Raw genomic sequence first — 22,500 nt, 5'->3', positions numbered from 1 at the left:
AAAATCTCTTCAACCTCCATGGGTACCTCTCCCTTAAGTTTTCCAAGTGCAACCTCAATGTTCCTGCCAATAAGAATGGCGATTGGACCAACCCAAAGAGCGCTTGTGCAAATCTCAACACCTCACTTGTGGAAGGGTCCTTGTTCTTAATCCAGTGGAACCATAAGACATCTCTGTCCTCAACCCTACTGCATACTTGTAGGAAGGCTTGTTTGATGTCTGCTGTTGAGGCAATTGGCTTGAGGCGATTACACACAAATACATTCCACAACAGGTTTCGTAGAGGGGGCCCCATCTCTAAACACTCATTTAATGAAGGACTCTCTTCACTTGGCTTAGCTGACGCATCAAATACAATTCTAAGTTTTGTCATTGTTGCCATTTCCCTTTTCACAGGTTTGTGCGGGATGTAGAATACTTTCTCATTTGGTTCCTGTACCACTCTCTTGACTATCCCCTCTTTTAGCTGCTCTTGGATAATCTCATCGCACTTGTCAATCATGTCTGGTTCTCGCTGCAACTTCCTTACTAGTCCCCCTAGTCTCGCAATACTACCATGTTCGTTTGTGAGTAGACGACCATGACCTGGCTTCCTCAACAGCCCACTTTCATACCAACCTTCCTCACTTTGGTCTAGCTGCTTGATAAATTCACCATACATGTTCCCCTGATCTGATTCTGGACTATCTTTGAGTCCTAGGACATCTAAACTGCAGAGTTGCTCATAGTCTGCTGCTGATGACTTTGTCAGGTAAACATTAGAGAGGCCTGTTTCTTTACTGGAGGACATCATCGCTCACCCTAGCATAGTGAGCTCAGCAATAGGCTCAGATGGTTTACCAATCCTTGGTTTTGTCTCGGTTTTGATTCTCGAGTACTCGCTGGCGCCGAGTATGAGGTGGATGGGCAATTCACTTTTCTTGTCATTGTCTTCCATGACTACTCCTTCCAGGTGAGGATACTTGCTTATCAGTTCTTCATAATGTGGGTTTGAGATTGTAAGACTCCCTTATCTACCCTGTTGACCTTTGTAGTCATCTCAAACTTCCCATTGACACTTGCAACCTTCACTGTGTAGCTTCGTACTTTCCTTTTTTTTTCTTTATTGAAACAAATTGATATTAATACAGCAAATTAGTTACTTACCTACATAATTATAATAACAACTAATATTACTAATACTAATAATATAATACAGCTAATTAGTACTAATAATACTACAATACTACAATACTTACAACACTAAAAAACACCAATATCACTAACAATCGACGGTAACCAAAAAAAAAAATTCCAACAAACCATAACTAAATATTTACAAAATATAATGTAAATAACATATTAATTAGTATTACATAGGTCAACATACAGAAAGTGACTGCATATTAACACCTTTAAATAATTAAGCTTTTACAAGAGGCGACACTATCCATTTAGCTTCAAAGAAATCCTTTGTTTTTTTACTATGCAGACTTATATATTTTTCCATTTCATATTTTACAGCAATTTTCTTTTTAAATCCATATATATTTGGAAGAATTTGACTTCTTCTAGAGTCCCATAAGTACAATTTCCCAATTATAATTAGATAGTTTAGCAGCTTAGCAGAAGGGGAGTTTTGTGGTATCATTCCAACTAAAACATCTTGCAACAAAAGTCGAATGTTTTCCTTTAAAAGTTGATGCCAGAATACTTTGTAGTCACGCCAGAAATCTATCGAGTAAGGACAGAGATACAGGAAGTGATATAGCGTTTCTGGTTCGGATGAACAAAATGAGCACAAGTCGTTCATTTTAAAGCCAATTTTGTAAAGTTTAGCATTAGTGTAAAGAATGGAGTTAAGAATTTTGTATATAAACGCCTTAAAGTGCCACTGAAACGAAATTTTCGTACTCTCTTTTATTAACCCAATTTGTAGTTTCAAACGTGCTTAAAATAATGGTGAACTTTATTTCTGTCAAATCCTAACAGAAAGTGCCTTTTTTAGCTGCTGAAATCGACTCTTTGGAGCAAAACTGTGTCCGGGCTCTGGAACCGAATTTAAGGACCTTGTGACGTCACTGGTTGTATTCACGCAAGAAGCGCTATAGATTCTCTCTTGTTTTCACTTGATTTATTCAAGTCTATTTTTCATATTGTCGATACCTGCTAGTTTTCTACCTTGTAATTTCTGTCCAGTCTTGACAGGAAATACATATCATAAACGTTGGAGGGCGCCAAAGAGTGTAGATTCACCAAAATAAATGCTACAGATAAGAACAGCTCAGTTACTTTTCGAACATCTAGAGTACTCAATTGGAGATTTCGAAGACGAGTGTGGCAACTTTTATATCACGTCCTAAAGCCTAAACACGATATTTCGTCGTCTGTCTTCAGCCTGGTTCTGAAATCTGGATTCTCACGTTTATCTAAGATCTGTTACACAAGGTTCGAATATATCCTCGGCAACTTAACTGCAGTAAAAGCCGTAAGCACAGCAGCCATCCGCACAATCACGAAGTTACTAACGGTCCACAAGCTTTGAGTCGAGTACTTCTTTGCACACAGAGGGCATCTTTTTATGATACTAATAAGTGAGGGTTCTTGTGGTAGACAAAATGTATCTTTGAAAATTGTGATCCGCAGCAGGGTTTGCTTTATCGCCGCATACGTATCAGTGTAAACAAGGCGGGAATTTCGCTTCTCTTTTACACGTATCTCCTAATTGCAATATTTCACGGTCGATGGATTACTTTGAGTTCTTTAGCACATACTTATGTCTATGATATTCATTTAATGGTATCCAAATTCAAAGCAATTCGTTTAGTTTACACTCCTTTCGAAGGTTTATTAAACAGAATTTGCTAATTTATTAAACTAATTTGCATTTATCACCTTTTGCCGTTGACATTGTCACGCTTTCTCTCGTTTCCTGAAAACATACCTGTAGGGTCATGGCAGCTTAGTTTACCTTTATAGTTTAAATTCGTTCCCTCACATAAGAGAAGAGGGTTTCTTAAATTGTTGCTGATTTGATAACTTGTAGGATGTAACAGATACAACTGGACTACAGGTCACTGTAGCACAATCTCGTCCACGGTGAAACTCACAAAGCGTCCGGTTTCCTCGAAGCGAAGCGACTCGAAACTCGAAGCGTTGTTGCTGCGATTCGTGCAGCAGCAGTCCAGATAATAATTTCAAAAGCCGCTTTCTCTTGTTTTCATGTCTTCTTTACTTTATGAGTGTAGGTATTGTTTAATTGAGTGGTGGCCATTTCACCAAGAGTCCCGATCATTTTGCGATCTAAGAACTCCCACTCGTTTGCTTGCTTACATAAAATATCCTGCAAATATCCAATTAAATAGACTGAAAAGTGCCAGGATCGACTCTCCACCTCTTCTTGTCTAAGGCTACTGTTATTATCTGCTTTACAGCTCTGAGATGTCCTTAAGATGTTTTTTGGGGGGCGTCGAACAGTATTCTCTTCTCCCATAATCACTCTAACTTTTCAGCGCGGCATGAGAGTAATACAACCAGTGACGTCACTAGGCTGTTTTGGCCGCGCCAAGATGGCCGCCAATTTTGGGCTTAACCAGCCAACTTCGAACGGCTGAAAAAGCAGTTTTCGCTTACCGTATGTGAAAAAAAAGTCCGCAGTGTTTCCAAGTAAGGTTGAAACTTTATTACTAAGCAAAAATCTCACATACGAAAATTTTGTTTCAGTGACACTTTAACATATGCTTCAAGAGCAACACTATGCGGGATCGTGAAAATTTGTTTAACTTCCTCGAGTGTAAAATGAAATTCATTTTGCAGCTTGTTTACAATAGTTGGAAAAAGAGCCTTTCTGCTTACAAGTAAAGTATAATAGTCTTTAGATTTCTTCTTTGTCACATCAAATATATTTTCGTCAATTTTTAGAGAAAGTTCACCTGTTGTTGATTTATGAGTACTATTTTTTAAAATGGAAGGAATGGAGTCTCGAAGACCAGCCCAAACTAAAAAATTAGTTTTCAAAATCCTGTTAGAAACTAGGGAAAAGGAATCTTTGTTATTTAAATCAAAGGATAGATCACTGATATGAACTACACCAGCTTCGAAATAGCTTTTATAATAAACTGTTTTATTATTAATGAGTATTTGTTTGTTATTCCAAAGAATATAACGCCAGTTTTTTTCTGCACAGAACATATCTCTAAATTCTGACCACCACTGCAGTAATTCTAGATAGAATAGAGAAATATTCAGTGGAAGGATGCTAACATCATAGTTGCAATGAAACAAGAAAAGGCTGCCAAAGCGTTCTAGGTGATATGTCAGATACCTTTTCCAGGTGCCAATCGAAGCGATATTATCATGCTATCAAAATCAATCATCTTTAATCCTCCGTTGGAGTGTTCATTTATCGCCGATCTACGTGTGACTTTATCAGGACCATTCCATAAGAATTGAAATAATAACTGGTTTAACTGACTTACAAATTCTTGTGGGGTAGGTATTAAAGATGACACAAACAAATTTTGGGATTAATAGAGATTTGATAAGTGTAATTTTGCCATAAATAGAAATACCTCTTGAGGACCAAATTCTAGTCAGGTTTTTAATACTGTCTAATCTCTCTATGAAATTCTTTTCAATAAGCAATTTTTGATATGTGTAATAAATTCCTAGAGCCTTTATCGGTTCGTTAGGCCATTTAATCCCAAAAGGCTGTGCTTTGCAGTTCCTTGAAGAACCTATCCACATAGCTTCCGTTTTGAAACAATTAATCTGTAAGCCAGAGACAATCTGAAATCATCTAATAGCCTAAAAAGAGCAGTAGCAGAGCTTGTGTTGGCAAGTATTGCTGTCGTATCATCTGCGTATTGAAGAATTTTTGTCTCCTCACTCCCAATAGAGATACCTTTTATATCTTTATTTTGTCGAATCGCAATTGCTAATGTTTCTATAGTAACTACAAAGAGGTAAGGAGAGAGCGGGTCCCCCTGTCGTACCCCACGTTCAAGCTTAAAGTATTCAGATGAAAGTCCGTTGTTTATCACACAGTTTTGTATGTTTCTGTAGAATGTTTTAACCCAATGGATGAAATTAGGGCCAAAATTGAAGGATTTCAAACAATAGAGAAGAAAATCCCATTCTACGCTATCAAATGCCTTTTCAAAATCAATAAATATCATTAGTCCCGGAATACTTTCTTTTGCAGTGAAATCCATAATATCAAAAACTGATCTAATTGTTTCGCCTATATATCGGTCTTTCACATATCCAGTTTGGTTATGGTGTATAATGTTTGGAAGAACATTTTTAATTCTTGTGGCGATCACCTTAGACAACTTTTGTGTCAACGTTTACGAGAGAGATTGGACGCCAGTTCTCAATATAAGAACGATCTTTTCCTTTTTTTCTATTAGAGTAATTACCGCTTGTTTTTGAGAACAAGACATTTCACCTTTTTCAAAGCTTTCGTTCATGTATTTAAGAAAAGGATCCCTTATTAGAAGCCAGAACAATTTGTAGAGTTCTATAGGAATTCCGTCATTCCCGGGAGTTTTGTTGGTTTGAAAACTTTCAAGGATATTGTAACATTCCTCAGCTGAAATTTTGCCTTCGCAGGTTAACATTTGTTCTTCGGTTAATTCAGGTATATTCAAATTCTCTAGAAACTTTACAATGTTCTGACGGTTTTCCGCATCGCTATTTGAACTTTTATATAGCTCTCGATAAAATCGTTTTTGTTCTTGAAGAATGCCAAAAGGATCTGTCTTTACGACGCCGCTGATGACTAGTTTCCTTATATGCTTTTTTACATGATTTCTTTTTTCTAAGTTTAGGAAATATTTGGTACTTTTCTCGCCGTGTTCATGCCAACGTGCTTGGGCACGGATTATTATTCTGTTGACTTTTTCATCATAAAATGATTCGAGCTTATCCTTAGCTGCATTTAAATTGTTACCATTCGAATCATTGGGGTCCATTTCGAAAACCTGTTTCGCTTCAGTATATTCTTTTCCAAGTTTTGATCCTCTTTTGTTTCTCTCCTTTGCCTTCTTTTTGGAGTATGTTATAGCATGAGCTCTTATGTTCTATTTTATCCAGTCCCAAATATTACGGTGGTCGGAAAGTTCTTTTCGGCCTTCCACGATCCAAATTGGTACCATTTTTGTAAGATCATCAATGTACTCATCATCCTCCAATATGGAGGTGTTCATCTTCCAGAACCCAGGACCTTTAGCCTCTTCGTCCACATTCCCAAATTCTAAATAGATAGCAGAATGGTCAGTTCTGATGGCGGGGATTATATTTGTGGCTTTGACCCAGTCATGTAAATTGTTAGAAATCAACCAATAATCAAGGCGACAAAATATCGGCGGAGATCGTTGACTCCAGGTAAAACTTTTAGTTTGCGGGTTTTTAACTCTCCATATATCTACAAGATCTAGTTGACTTTGGACATCGTTGATGCAATTTATCACAGATTTCCTAGGCGTCATTATGCCACCTTTTTTGTCCAGTGTAGGATTCAGAGGACAATTGAAATCACCTCCAATCACAATATTTTCTTCTGAATCTAAATTTTCGGTTTGCAGCTTAGTTAACACATTTTTGAGGAATTTAATGATGTCTTCGTCTTTGTTTGGTGCATAAATGTTTACAAGAACATACATTTTATCTTTGATAGCGGCTTTAACAACGATGTACCTCCCCGATGTATCTACAATTTGAGAGTGAATAACGCAATCAAGACCTTTTTTGATTAAGATTGCAACACCTCGAGAGTTTGAGCTCCCATGGGAGCAAATAAGTTCTGCACCCCATTCGTTTTTCCATTTTAACTGTGTTGACAGTGTCGAATGAGTTTCTTGGAGGAATATTATATCAGAGTTTCGTTTTCGACAGAACGTGAAAATTGTTCGCCTTTTTCTGAAATTGCTTAGCCCCTTCACATTGAGAGAAAGTAGATTAAGAGAGTGATTGGTCATTAGAGCTGAATTGGGGAAGTGGTATTATAGAAGAAGTCATAATACGAAATTGATATCGATGGTATAGCAGAGTGCAAGAAAATATAGTGCACATAAACCGATAATATCGCCCTAAAACAAATTATTAATCTACAGAAAAACATACAGTAACATATAAAGTAAGAAGTTTCCGGAGCAATCACATTTTTAGTTGAACAAGGAGGGTTAAATAATTTAGCACTTATTACACACATAAACCTTAAACTAAACTTAACTATTGATGTGCTGTTGCGCTGCGACCGCTTTGGCTTTGGTTTCCGCTGTTTCCTGTATCCATAATGAGACCATAGTATGGGAGATTGGTTGTTTCTTCACCTCTGTAGATTTGCCCGCTTATAATTAGCTTATGAACTTTGAAATAGGCTGTTTGCTTTCTCTGTTTGGCCTTTTTCAAGATGGGATATAACGTTCTCTGTATTTCATCAATTTCCCAGGGGAAATCATTCGCGATTGAAATGTTGGTGTTTTTCAAGTTTTTAACAAAAGACCAAACATACTCCTTGTCTTGAAAGAAGCTAAATTTAGCTATAATAGGCCTTGGTTTAGAGTTCTGTCCTTGATTGGTATTCTTCTTAGTAGGGATGCGGTGAACGCGTTCAAAACAAATCTGTTCGATATCTTCCTCTGGGATCTTAAGTTTATCGTGCATCACTATTTTCAATTGATCTTCAGCAAAAGTAGACTCACCTCTTCCTTCTGGAACATTAAACACTTTTAGATTTTCACGCCTTGTGTATGCTTCTAACTTGATGTTGCGGCACTCAAGATGTTATATTTTAGCACTGACGTCTTCCAGACTCTTTGCGTGGGTTTCCAGTGTTGCACACGTGGCCGTTGAAGATGAATTTAGGTCGTCGATGTAGGCTTGAGCGGTGTTCAGGCTTCTTGTAAACTTTTATTTTCTTTTTCCAATTCTGCCACTCTACCTTGCATAGCCTCTAACTCGCCGAGTCTTGTTAGCACTTTGTCAAGCTTTCCACTGACTTCATCTAGTTTGGCAAAAGCACCTCAACAATGGCCGTCGGCTTCGTCGAACGCATCTTCCCCGTCAGTCTGTGAGCTGCTCTCCCTTAACCGTTTACAACTATCGGCTCGGGCATCTTCTTTTCCCATGCTATTTAAGCGAATGAAAGCCAAGCAGCCTTTGTTGATTACATTATTTTACAAGTTTTGAATTTCTTCTAAAGGAGCTAGCAAGAACACGTCCGCCTTCAGCAAAGGCCAGGTTACCCCTCCTGGATTGTAGAGCAAAGCATCATTTCTATCTGCTTATGTTCAACATGTGTTGGACGTTTGTTGAGCCGTTTGACTAGAGCTGCTGATATATACGAACTACCAGCACCTGTGTCCAGCAATGCTCTACACTTGATGCCATCGACTACCACCACCACCACTGGATAGATGACTGAACCCTCATGATCACCTGTCACCAGCATCATCTGATTATTGCTAGCCAACCTGTCACAATTAGACATGTGGTGCCTGCTGCCATAGCGTTGACAGGTATTCTTGCTGCAACAGTCTTGCGCTTGATGTCTAGTACCTGTGCAGTTGAAGCACAACTTCTTGTCACTTAAAATCCTCCTGCGCTGGGAGATGTTAGGGAACTTCCCACACTCTGCAGAGCAATGATCTTCACCATTGCAAAAGACACAGACATGTGCCACCTTTGCACTTTCATCCTTGGTTTGGTAGGCAGGATTTTTCCTTGGTGGATGGCTGTTTCGAGAGTGACGATATAATGGATACTGGGTCCACAAGTCTCGGATAGGTAAACCATGGTTTGGTGGACTGCAGATTGATGGGTCAGGGTGTGAATGATTGCTGTCTGGTGTGCTAGGCATCTGATCTCTACTGGGAATAGGATTGCAGTCGCAATACTTTCTCAAAGATTCAATTAGTTCTGGGAATCCCCACTCTTGCCAGTTATCATCAAGACGAACCAGGTCTGCTCGAATGTCAGTTAGCTTATCAAGTGTTGCATGCACGAACCCTCCAATTTCCTTAACCTTCCCCATGGTCTCTAGGACTTGTATGTGACTTGTTAACTTCTCATGGTATTCGTGAATTTTAGCTGAATCTACACCATGAATTGTGGATAGTCCAATAACACATTGCATGTGTGCATTTGCCACCTCACTGGATTTACCATACTTGGTTTTTAAAACATGTTTTGCCCATTCATACCCTTCGGTTGTGAAGGGAAGTGCGTCAATGGATGCGCGGACACTGGGTACCAGTAACTCCTTCAGGTAAGAAAACTTGGCTACTTGAGTAAGTTTGGCTTTGTTGATTTCAGTTTCAAATTGATTCCAAAACCTTGTCCAATCAAGAAAGGTTCCTTGAAACTTTGATATCTCAAGCTTGGGTAGTTTTGCTCCAATACTGCTAGAATTCTCTGAATCCTCTAGGGACGTTTTCAGTGATTTCTCGAGTTTCACACACTTGAAATTTAGCCTTTTCCAACTCGATTTCTTCATTCACGATCTGTTTCCGTTTGTCTTCTTCGCGTTTGTCCTCTTTGGCTGATCTAATATTAGCAGCTACATACTTTACTTGTTTGAGAGTCCCTTCAAATTTATCGATTTGGGCTTCCAGATTTTCCAACCAACTTCTAATCTCCGCAAGGTCCTTGTTGTTTTCTATTTTCAATTCCTGAGCTTGCAATTTAAGATGATGTGTTTTGTCAATAATAGATTCTAAAGTGCTCCCATGTCTCTCGATAGCCTTTACATCTTCGGTTTCAAGTACTTTCTCAGTATCTTCTACGGTAAACTTAAGCATTTTCAGCTTACCTTCGATCTTCTCTTGCAATGTTTTGATTTCGCTCATGTTGACATTTGGTCCATAAAACCTTTGTGTTTTGAATTCCTCTTGTCACTTGTTTCAGAACTCTCCTTTTCTCTGGAACCATCCTGGCAGGGTCGCCACTTATGTCGCGATGATTTCTTGACACCAGCTAACTTTTTTTTCACACGTCGTTCGCCATTTTCTTTTCACACTGCCTCTCCCTCGTGCTCACTCGACTGGTTCAAACTGGTTTCTATAACGTCACGTTTCGTGTCACGCAATTGTCACATTTTTCGTTCCGACAGGGAAGATCAATATTGTCATCCTCTTGATGACCACTAAGCTCATGATCAGAAGACTGATGAGAAGAACTGCCATTTGCCTGTGGTTGTTGCTTTTTCTTCACAGGTTGCTTCTTGTTTGATGTTGAGGCAGAATCAGCTGTGCTTGGACTAAGCTGTTTCCTGAAAGCTGGCAGGGCAAGAGGATGGCTTTGTTACCCTCTTGGTGATGAAGTCCAGAGGCCTGATGTATTTGGAATTGTGAAGGTGGACTCTTACATCTTTGAGGTTTTTTTGCTTTCTTTTCATAGCTGCTTGTTTCTTGCTTGACATCACAGCAGCATCAGATGCGGTTAGACTCTGCTGTTCTCTAAAAGCTGGAAGACTTAGGGTTTGGATATTGTCACCCTCTAGATGAAGCTCTGTAGACTGTTGTGGATTGCCACTTGACTGCTGTTTTTGAGAAGAAATTCTTGTAGTTGCTTGTGCAATTTTGGCTGCGATTTCTGCATTTTTCTTTTCTTCAGCCTTCATTTTTTTTGCCTCTGCTTTTTTGACTTCCTGTTTGGCTTTTTCTTCCTCTGTCACTGACTTTCCTTGAAAGTGATGACTGCTTCTGCACCTTTTTGAACCTTTTCTTTGCAGATTGATTATCACTGGCCAATGCCTTGCCAATTGCACTTTTTTCTCAGACTTGTTTCTAGAACTCGTCTTTCTTTAAGGAGACAGCTTTTGTCATCTTTAATACAAAAAGGTAATAAACATTAGTTTAGCTAAATTAATGCCTTTTTCTTTTGTTACTCAACAATGCCTTATTTCGGGCCATTGCCCATATACTACAGCCTGATGAGCATGTTACAATTAAAAAAATTCAACACAACAAACAACTCTAGACCAGACCAGAGAAGCTTTACTAAAATATACAGTGTCAACTAAAAATAAATGACAACACTGTGATTCTGATGCCTCTGACAACCCCTCCCCTCCCCTTCCCTGACTAGTTTTGAAAACACACCCTTAATTTTAATTATTTCTGCTTCATAAAAGTTCTTGTCCACTGACCAGAAAGCCTGTATGGTTTCCCCTTCTTCCCCTTCTTCTCTTCATGATCTTCAGGATCAAGGTGCTTCACATCGCTTTCATTAAGTACCCTAAATGTATCTGGCTGGTCCTTGAATTGCACAAGAAACCAGCTTTCTACCTGAAAAGATAAAGCATGGTCAGATTTAAAACTCTCATACTAGGTTACATGTATGTTTTTCATTACAAGCAGAAAGGCGCAACCCGGACTTTAATGCACACTGAGCTACATTCAGATTTTGTTTTATCTCAGTGTTAATTCAGAACAAAGTGATATGAATAAAAAATAATGAAAGTGATAAAAGCCTTAGAATACCGAAATTTGTGTTGTTTTTATTCTATATAATATTTGTGACCCAGCAGCAAACACAAACTGCCAGGCCGTTCACTCACAATTTGCTGGTTTTCTGTCCTAATAATTAAGCTTTCATCAGACCGTGACTCTTACTTATGATTGCTAGTAAATTAATTAACAGCACAAAGTTTAAACAGATTTAACAAAACCTTTTGTTAGTCAGCTTTCACCAAGATACACCCTTAAAAGCTTTATTTTTTTTTTGACTTTCAAACATACACGTTAAGATCCAAAACTGTCCCAAACTAAATTATGGATTCCAATTTCCTTTTTTCTCTCGACTTGAGCAACTTTTTTAAACCTTAACATGCATTTTACACACTTTACCTCTGGCAAATGTAAAATTTATTTCAACAAGAAACACTTGGAATTTAATAAATAGTAGAAGGGCTAACTCATTTTTTTGATAAGCTCAGTGTCATTAGAAGCAAGTTGAATATGTGCTACATAACACCATCAGCATTTCAAATAATAAAATCTTCCCTGTTTAAAAACTCACGATGAAGCTGAGAATGTGGCTGTTTATCAAGTTTCCCAAGAATCAGTTCACCTTGTATTAAACTCAAACTGTACTTGAACTTTACATTTCACGAATTGCCAAAGATGTTGCGACACCTTCTTTTCCTTGGTTACCATCGGTTACTGAGCTAAACCATGCCTGATGAAGCATTCAACTGTTGAAAAACCTGGGTTGGCTTTCTTTTGATTTTGCTGCCATTTACTGAGGTTTACTACTGCATTTACAAAATTAAAAATTTCACTTCATTAAAGTTAAAATAAAACCTAGGTAAATATCTGCCTTTAACAATGAACAGCTGTAGTGACCATCTGTTTTGACTAGGTTGTGTGTTCAAGACTATAAACGTCCCTTAATTATATCCAAGCAGAATTATTTACAGACAAAGAGAAGCCTAACAAAATAATGAGAAAAATTGGAAAATTAAACGAGACTTACCTGGAAGTTGAAGTTTGATTGAAATTCTACCGAGTTACATAATGCCAGGGGATCACATGAGATTGCTTCCACATGCGCATGATCAGTCTTAGAAGACTTGGTGCGTGTGGTGTAAATAACATGTGTAGTAACCACAAGGGTGGGTGGGTAGGGCATGTGATCCCCTGACATTATGTAACTTGGTAGAATTTCAATCAAACTTCAACTTCCAGGTAAGTCTCGTTTAATTTTCCAATTCTACCCCGTTACCATGCCAGGAGACCCTATGAGATTTCAAAGCCAACCATGCGCGACAAGTAACGAAGAAAAAATGGTCCAAAGATGATAGTTGTCTCAACTCAACATACTTTATTGAATGTAAAAATTATGACATGAAGTTAGGTGTTTAACCTTCAGCTGGTTCAAGTACACTGGATGCAAATTGTGACTCTCTAACTACACGTTTGTGGTAAAATTTGGCAAAAGTGGATTCTGATGACCAACCCACAGTACTAAGTATTTCATCTAGAGACACTGAAGCGTTGCTTTCTGCTGACACTGCAGCAGCTCTAGTACTATGAGGTTTAAACTTCTTTGTGTCAATGCCAGTACAGGACAAAACAGTTTTCACCCGCCTACCAATTGTATCCCTACTAACTGCTTTGTGCGGCTTAGTGTAGCTCACAAAAAGTTGGGATTCTGACCCTCGTAACGGTTCTGTTCTGCTGATGTACTCTTTAAGAGTAGTAACTACACACAATCTACTATCCCTGAAAGCAGTTAAAGTTACTGTGGGATTAGGGAAACCAGGTCTGGTTTGCTTTAACAACTTTGAAAACAAAAACGTGTAACTGTCAACAGACACCCTCACATTTGATAAATTTAACAAGTGAACAGTCTGCCCCCTTTGACCAGAAACTAACAATATTAAAGTCACTAGTTTAAGTGTCAGTTCCTTAAGAGTCAATGTTCCAACAGGCGACAAGCCTTGAAGGTAATGTAAAACAACACTGACATCCCAAGTCTCTGAATACCTTGGCGAGGGAGGATTGCTCTGAAAAATGCCTTTCAGTAAACGTGACACTAAGCGATGCTGCCCCAGACTTGTACCATCTTCTAGTACAATATATGAAGATAAGGCACTCCATGCTGTATTAATGGCACTGTAGGTGAGGCCCTGTTCATAAAGATGTGTGAGGAATTCCAAAGCCTGCTCTACAGTTGGTTGATTATGATTAATTTTCCTTTGAGCACAAAGGTTAGACCATTTCTGGATATAAACTTGATATTGTTTCTGGGTACCAGGTCTCCAGGAGGCCATGAGGAGGTTACAAGCTGATTCTGAAATTCCTCTTGTTTCATAGGATCTCCTGATATGTAGCAGGCCATCAGTACCATTTCTGCGTGAAGCGGGTGAAGTTTGGTCATGTTGGGTAGCGTCAGCAGTCTTTTTTGTTGTGGAAGAGCAACTGGATGTCTTATCAACAATCTCGACACCTGGGGCCACCAAACTTGTGTTGGACATATGGGTGCAATCAGAATTCCTTCCGCTTTGTCCATTTCTACTTTCCTTAAACATCTAGAACTAGGAGAGAAAGGTCGAAAACAATAAAACTTGTATTTGCTCCAGTCAATTGTAAGTGCATCAATATGGGTAGCCTCTGGGTCTGGCTTCTGTGAAGCAAACATAGCTAGCTGTCTGTTCACCTGTGTGGCAAAGAGATCAATTTCAGGGGTAACCCATAAGTCTCGGATTTGACTGAAAACTTCAGGGTTGAACTGCCATTCGGTGTGTTCATTAAAAATTCTCTTGTGGTCTGCATCCGTATTCTGGACCCCAGGGATGTGTGCGGCAGTTAGCCATGTGTTGTTATTAATGCTCCAAGACCAAATATCACAGGTGATGTCGTTGCACGATGGAGATTTAGTCCCACCTTTGGAGTTTATATAACAGACAGCTGTAGTGTTATCAGAAAGGACTTTCACATGTTTCCCAGACAATTGTGATTCAAAAACTTTCAGGGCAAACTTGATTGCAAGAAGTTCCAACTCATTAGTGTGTTTTGACTGCTCTCTAGTAGTCCAAAGGTCTTGGGTACTAATCTTATTGCAAACTGCTCCCCAGCCTTTTTTGGAGACATCACATGTAATTTCAATATCGATTTTACCATGTGAAATCGGATTATTGGACTGCAAGACATTGTCTACCCACCAACCCAGATCTGCTTTGGCAGCTGGGGATAAACACATTATGTCCTGGTAATTCCCCTTAGCAATTTTAAGAGCAATGTTCTTGTCTATTTCAAGATGCCTGTAGTGTAGCCGCCCATACTGAACAGCTGGTAAACTGGTCACCAGTAGACCTATCACTTGTGACACCTCTACAATTGAGCATTCTGATTTAGCTAACAGCTTTTTACATGCCGTGCTGACTTTGAGAGCCTTTTCAGGGATATGGGCTATTGCAAAAATACCCCTATTTTGCAGCCAGAATGTCAATGTCGTCTTCCTCTGATCGAAGCATACAAAGCACTGATCATGTGCATGCGCAAGCAATCTTGTGGGATCTCGAGGCACGGTAACGAGGTAGAAATGCAGTTTGCTGTCAAAGCAGAGGAAGATTATCGTGAAATCCCAGACACGCAAGGATCATGGTTGAAAGATATTCTTGGTAACTCTTAAAGAAAAATAGCATGTTTCAACCCCATTTGGTTATGATAAGAATTGCTCATACTTTTTGTGATTTTCCAACTTATTAACTACTGACAGCTTTTCAAAAGCACTAAGTCAAGTTTCTCTTGCATTTCCATACATACGTACATACATACATAAATACACACATACATACATATACATACATTTTTTTTCAACTCGACATACTTTGACGTGGATACTTTGACATGGATAGTAAAGAGACTGGATTGTAAACTAGCTCTCATCACTGGTTCCAACATGGTGAAAATCGTGACATCACTGTTGTAAGTGACATTTTATTAAATTTTTGTAGGAACTTTGTTTACACTGCATAGTGAGTTACAAAACTATGGATATTGAAGATTTTTTTTAAAGAGTGGGGTGAGGACGATTTGGCAGAACTTCTAGAAGACGGCAATTCTTCTTTACTGAAGCCAACCTGACCTTTTTTGTCAACACTTCCATTGAAGACAGCAATTAAGCGTACTTTTAAAACTCTTCATAAACATGCTGTACTTTTGGGTAAGGAATTTGGTCATATCTAAAAAGTTACACGGAGGAAAGAAACTCAGAAGTAAGAAAATACAGCTTGATGCAAAGTTCTGCTGAATTACATGGAAAGGACAGGATGAGAAAAGCTCTGATCTCCTCCAATGCCATTAACAATATTAACATCGATAAGTGATCGATAGTCTTCTCCTGCAAAAATTTGTTACAAGTTACCAGCTTTTTAATTTAATTTTCCATCAGAAAGAAATCTGTCACACCTAAAAACAACTTCAGTCTTATAGACAAGGATCATTGCGACACAGGCAAACATTTAAAGTTTCTATGTGGACCCCTGTGGAAACATTACAGAGCTAAACCAAGCAGTGTTTTGTTATGGATTTAATCAATGCAAAGACAGTTTCCATCAATTTCTTTTTTTGGGTAAAAAGGCAAGGTGCAATGTCATATATAATTTTTATCAGAAGCATATCACTTAGAAGCGTTTAACTCTAGTTCAGTGCTGCCGATTATTCCGAACCAATCAAATTTAACTTCCTAATATGGAGCAAGGGCTCTCGCGTGGATATGTCATATACGTGCGGACTACACGCGGACAGCAATGGCGGGCACATTTCGTTGCGAGTTGAGAGAAGGTTGTTGTTTCTGGACCGATTTCTGCACTCACCATGAGAATCAAACGAACCTTTTCCAGGAGCTGTCAGTGTAATACCTAGGCCAGTTATTTGCCAAGTCTCAATTGCAGGTAAGCATTTTTTGCATCAAAACTAGTCAATGGAAATCATGCTATGCTGAAAACGTTTGTTTAGCACACGCGCTTTCGTTTGCTGGATAACAATGATCAGTATTGTGGAATATTTTTGCGTGATAGTTGAACTTTAAGAAAATCGGACTTGAAAATGTGGCTTTCCCCGTGATTTGTCATATGGTCGTGCCACGATTGTGTGATTTTTACCCTTGTTTTATCACGGTAAGTGAATAATTTTGTGGTTCGGCTTGTTCCCTTTATATCTTAATGAATGTTTTCTAGTTAATTTCTTGTTGTAGTACGTATGCCATCCGTTTGTTTGGCCGATGTTCAAGGGTTGGATCCTGCTTTGGATACTAACAGGTCTACTAAACTGAGACATCATCTCATTTACCCTGCATTTACATATTCATTACCATGTTACTGCCTGTCTTGAATTGTGTTTTCTGTCAAAAATTTACTACTCTTGGATGTTATTGTTCAGTAATTTTTGATCTCCCACTTCTGTACACTTGTTTTCCTTTGAATGTTGGCAGTAGTGGGAGACTCTACATGAGCTTAAATCAATAAATAAGTGAATGTGAATTTACACATGGCTGTCAACCCACATGGTGTTGAGTTTAAAAAACATACTTTGTAATTAAATTATCATTCACTTTGCGCCACGTTAAATATGAAGAGGTCCTCAAGGAAATCAAATTAATTCGTTCCGATACATTGACAGGACCTGACCAAATACCAGCTAAGTTCCTAAAGCCTGTAGCCGACCTGATTGCAGGACCTTTGACAGACGTGATAAATTCCTGTATTGCCACATCAACATTTCCCGACGCTTGGAAAGTTGCGAGGATAACCCCAATCCCTAAGACCAGTGGCTCTACCTTCAGTGTATCAGACATGAGACCGATATCAATACTTCCGGTCCTTTCAAAAGTTTTTGAAAGACTCATACACCACCAAGTCATCGATTACATTGATTCTCACTGCCTGTTAAAAGAGAATATCTCAGGCTTCAGGAAAGGACACTCAACGACTACTGTTCTATTAGGGATCAGAGATGACATTATTCGCGCCATGAAGTGAGGAGAAGTTACCCTCATGGTACTAGCCGATTTCTCTAAGGCGTTTGATACCATCAAGTACAAGACTGTTCTTGAAAAGCTCAGCCTGTTGGGCTTTTCCAAGGAATATCTTAAATGGACGATCCAATATCTTACAGGAAGGAAACACTTTGTGCAAGTCGACGACAAAACGTCAGAGCTTTGTAGGGTGAGTTTCGGCGTACCTCAAGGTTCTATCATGGGGCCACTCATTTTCAATCTCTACGTGGCTGACCTTCAGTCATATGTACGCGGAGTTAAATGTCATCAATATGCTGATGATACCACATTGTACACACAGTGCAAACCAGCAGATCTTCAATCAACTCTAACTGAACTTTCTGCAAGTATAGGCAAATTGGAAGCGTGGTCACGTGAAGCAAACTTAGTCATTAATCCTTCCAAGACTAAGCTGATGTTATTATCTACTCCGCAGTTATCAAAGGTCCATCATTTAAACACTGAAAAGTTCGACATCACAATCAACAGCATCCCCTTGGAACGAGTGACCACCACTAAATTATTGGGGTCTCACATCCATGAGCATCTGAACTGGGAAGGAAATGTCAGACAAGTAGCAGCGTCCTGCTATGCTACTCTAACAACCCTAAGGAAGTTAAAGAACATCCTGCCTTTCCATATCAAAAAGAATTTGGCACAGGCACTGGTTCTAAGCAAGCTATTTTATAATGACATAGTATACCACTCACTCCCAGATTATTTAATGAAACGTCTCCAGAGAGTACAAAAGGCTACAGCTAGTTTTGTGCTTGGTAGATTTGTGTCATCCGAAGACATCCTTACGAAACTCAAATGGCTTCCCGTAAAGGAACAACGCGAATGGAACCTACTTAAGGCAACTCACAAAGCCCTTCACAACCCATATTGGCCAAGCTATCTGAAACTTAATGTATTTCAACACGAAAGATGCTTAAGATCTAGTAACAGCATTCAGTTAGAGGGATCTTTAATTAATAATACTCTACAGGACCAGACTGCAAGTTTATTTAACACGTTGCCCAGCAACGTGAGGTGCTGCCAAGACTATATTAAATTTTGTAAAGACACCAAAAACATTATTTTTAAGAGAGCTTTAGAACACCTGGCATAATTTTAATTATTTATTTATTCATTTATTTATTTTAGCATATCTTAAAACACAATTTTATCTCGTTTACATATAGATATAAATTCTTAAAATTCTTAGATATCTTTTTAATTGTAAATTTAGTTAGCATCGGGCAGGCGAAGAGCCACCCTGTGGATATACTGCCCAAAATGCCATTATTATTATTATTATTATTATTATTATTATTATTATTATTGTCAAGTAGATGGAAGTCAGTGTTTTTTTTCATCTCCCATCTGCAATTTAAGTTACAACCACTGTAAATAGTATAAGGTCTATTATTTGTCCGAAACATTCTTTTCATGTATTTCAACCAGGCCTTTCCATTGAGCCCAATTTCCCTTTACATGGCCTCACATGAGGGCCCCTCACATGTACTGAGAACCCAGGAATGGACACACCGAGCAAATACAAGTTACATACAACAACTAAACACTAAGTGAAGAGAAATCTCTAACTCTCATCAGTTTTAACATTGACATTGTCAATGACAATGACTGAGGCAAACTCATTAGTAGGTCTTTTACTTTAAACACATTCAAGCAAGTTGAGCAAGACCAAAATCATCTTTATCACACTTGCCTACAAAATAGATACATGCAGCACATTAATCTTGGATTTGTAATGTTATTTTTTGCCACTTACATTGGTTGCCCTTAACTTAGTGATTGTTGAAACAAACCATACCCTACTTCTACAATATTATTATCAATTTGCCATTATTTATTTATTTATTCATTTATTCATTTATTCCAGTTACTGCAATTTATTTTTGTTATTTTGAAAGAAACATCGCTCATTAGGGACTGTTCATTTTTTATGGGGTGGGAAGGGGGACAGCTGGTGGGATTTGATAAAAAGTACCTCTTCATCAGAAATTTTTTTTCCTACCCCGTGTGTACCCCTAAATGTCTGTCATGACCCCCCATGAAAATTAAAAAGTAAAATCATTGCAGTCTGAAAAACATTGATGATTTACGCCAGTATAAGCAGTTTTGACACTGCACCAGTTAAGACATAAAAATAGACAAGGATCAGAGCCCCTAAATCATAGCTGAATTGCCTTGACTGTTTGACGAAAAGGAGTGGTATGGTCTTTAGTGAAAGTTTGAGCGTATTTACAGAGTTCAAAGAAGGGGGGTCTGAGGGCATACTCCCACATGAAAAATTGAATGTTCAGAACTTCAGGAATTTTATTTCAGGCATTCTAGTAGGCACTTAAAGATGCTGTCATCACAACACCCACATTCAAATAGAAATAAAAAAAGCCTGTAAAAAGCTGACATTGCCTCTTTTTAAGTTACTCAAGGAGGTTCAGTTACATTTAGCAACCAAATTCTTACAAGGAGTTTAATTCCTGCTGCAGGGTACCTAGCATAGGAGGGGGGGGAGGGGGGTCTGGGAAGATTTTAAAGCTTCAGACAGGGTTTGCGCCCTTTCCAGAAAAAAATTTCCAGGACTTTTCCAGGACTCAGATTGATTTTTCCAGGCCTCTAAAATTCACATTATCCCTTTCACTCCTGAGATCTCAGTGTTAATTCTCCTTACTGTCTGCCATACATTTCATATTTTGTACTTGAGTTAAACAGATTTCCAGAACTTTCCAGGACCAGTAGCCTTTTTCTAGGACTTTCCAGTCCTGGAAAATGCCACAATAGAATTCCAGGACTTTCCAGGTTTTCCAGGACCTGTACAAACCCTGTTCAGAACCCGAGGAATGCTATTTAGGTATTCTGGCATAAACTTTGCACTATATAGATGCTATCATGAAATACCTGTAAAAAAAAAAAAACCACAGAACAAAATTAAATACAGTTGAACCTCCCGTAAACAACCACCCAAAATGTCAAGCCTAAGTGGTTGCTTACAGGAGGTGGTTGCTTACGAGAACTTAGACCATATTGGGTCAAAATTTCGCCTCATTAGCATATGGTAACTGCAGAGACTTACCCCATGTTTTAAATGTTTTATTCATGTCAAAAGTCAATTTTGGGAAAGAATCCGGTACTTTCCATTGAGAAATTTCAGTCTCTTGTACTACACAGGAATGCAATAATGATACAACATCAGATTATCAAATTTGGGCTCTATTATTTGTGAAGTGGTCGCGGTCGCTGAAGAGGTGGTTGCTTACAAGAGGTTCCAAATATAGTGCTTTGACTTTGAAACTTTTTGTAATCTGGAGAACTGGTTGCCGAGGAGAGTAGGTCACGCCCAGAGGTTCAACTAGACCTGTATTCAAGTTAAAAGAGACAAAGCTGACATTTCCTCTGTTTTGTCAAAAAGAAGTTATTTGTGTAAGTTGAGCTATATTTAGCAACCAATGCTATAATCTTTCTGGTTACCACTTCTCTGGGTTCCCCTTTTTGATGTTTCTGTTCTCCACTCCCACTGTTTGAGCAAAAGCAGGATATAATTTCCAGCCCCACAAGAAGGTGCATAAATTAGAAAAATACTTACAAATGAATTAAAATCTCAGTCATTTCCAAGACTTGTGTTATTTTTGGAGTCACAACACAAAGTTCAAGTTGCTATTCAGAGTGGCAATTATTCTCAGCACCTTGAATTGCTAAGTTTTGCATTTAATTTACACAAGTCACACAATGTAAATTGCACACACACCAAAAAAGCTTTTCATTCAGTTTGATTGGCTTTTATCTTTCCTTAACACAATCGTGATCGTCTCTTTGCCAGCCGAGTAGACACTTAACAGAATAGCCATACTTTTTAAGGTGAAAAAAAAAATTCTGGCATTTTCCCAAAAGCATGGATCTGCTGTTGCCCTGGATACAATAATTTGCCAACTTGAAAACATAAAGGAACAACTCTGAACAAGTAAGTACATCAAGTAAACCGTACGACTATAAAGCTAGAAAATGACGTAAATGTGATAAACGAAAGGTTTGAAACTGACCTTGACGAAATGATGGCTTGTTACCAAACAAGTTGTAGCTCACTTGGTTTACCACCTAGCTCTGAAAAAACTTTCAAGAATGACTCGGCAAGAAAGGGAATTAAATCTTACTTTAACACGAACAAGTTCTCCTCCTTCAAACACATTTATTTTTACTTCTTATAACCAGGCATACTTTTGTTCTTGTCCTCCGTAACATCAATCGCTGCGATCTGCTTCGCAATCCAACAGGTGGCTGGACGTTCGACTACATATGGAGATCTAGAACTTTATGAAGCCGTTTCCGAAGACTAAGAGCCGCAGCAGACCCAAACTTTAACAAAGAAAACCTTATCCTCTGGCGTATATGGATGATACTTAACCTCCAACATTTTGCTTTGTCATTTCTCTGAACTTCCATGACATACTTCAAACTGTAGCGCTTATTACATTCCAGATAACACGAAACGATCGACCATACAATATCACCATCTTTGCAACTGTCCTGAACAATCTTCCTAACTTCCTCACTTTTTCATACGTCCCTTACGTATTAATACCACCTAACCTAAGTACCGCGTATTTGTCGCGAAAGAACTTCGCCTGTTCACTAAATAAATCAAAAACTCTCTCACGTGATCTCTTTATTTATACTACGGACAGACTACTACAATGTTTTACCGATCCGAACTCGCTGGCACAAGAGCCCAGTTAAACCTCTAATGTTTCTGCCAACTCACCAGAAACTCTTTCAAGTACAACCTCCCCTCTTAATGCTTTTCCCTTGACGCAAATTTTCTTTATCATCATACACGAGAACTTCTTCCCTTTAGACGCCATTTTAAACAGGTTTGTTTTGCAAAGAGATTCACGCGAGGAGTTCGCGAAGAGCGCGCTATGCAGAATTTCCTTATATGAGCAAAAATTAGAAGAGTGATTTTCATTGGTTGGGAATAATTGGCAGCATAGTTTAAAACAGATAAGGGAAGTT

General features: G+C 38.6%; 2 protein-coding genes across 2 annotated transcripts in view; both read right to left on the bottom strand.

Moving 5' to 3' along the window:
- LOC145501605 (uncharacterized) overlaps positions 1-790 on the bottom strand; it is a 1,103-nt gene extending 313 nt beyond the window's left edge. Inside the window, exon 1 of the mRNA XM_081481041.1 lies at positions 127-790. Within this exon, the coding sequence (XP_081337167.1) occupies positions 127-790 (664 nt within the window). The remainder of the gene's footprint in view (positions 1-126) is intronic.
- Positions 791-12,844: 12,054 nt separating this feature from the next.
- On the bottom strand, positions 12,845-14,688 carry LOC145501604 (uncharacterized). Its single transcript, XM_081481040.1, has 2 exons — positions 13,741-14,688; positions 12,845-13,615 (listed from the first exon to the last, which is right to left on the bottom strand). The coding sequence occupies exons 1-2, from the start codon at positions 14,686-14,688 to the stop codon at positions 12,845-12,847; spliced, it is 1,719 nt and encodes a 572-aa protein (XP_081337166.1).
- Between the last annotated feature and the right edge of the window lie 7,812 nt (positions 14,689-22,500).

This window comes from Orbicella franksi, chromosome 10, assembly GCF_964199315.1.
Source record: "Orbicella franksi chromosome 10, jaOrbFran1.1, whole genome shotgun sequence".
Taxonomy (NCBI): domain Eukaryota; kingdom Metazoa; phylum Cnidaria; class Anthozoa; order Scleractinia; family Merulinidae; genus Orbicella; species Orbicella franksi.
Note: the sequence above shows the minus strand (reverse complement) of the source record. Positions and strands in the feature narration are given on the sequence as shown.

Excerpts from the sequence above, each read along its gene's own strand:
- LOC145501604 (XM_081481040.1), bottom strand. The coding sequence starts at position 14,688 with ATGTGTTTATCCCCAGCTGCCAAAGCAGATCTGGGTTGGTGGGTAGAC. Across the intron at positions 13,616-13,740 it reads CATGGCCTCCTGGAGACCTG|GGCCTCACCTACAGTGCCAT; the intron begins GTACCCAGAAAC and ends CTTTATGAACAG.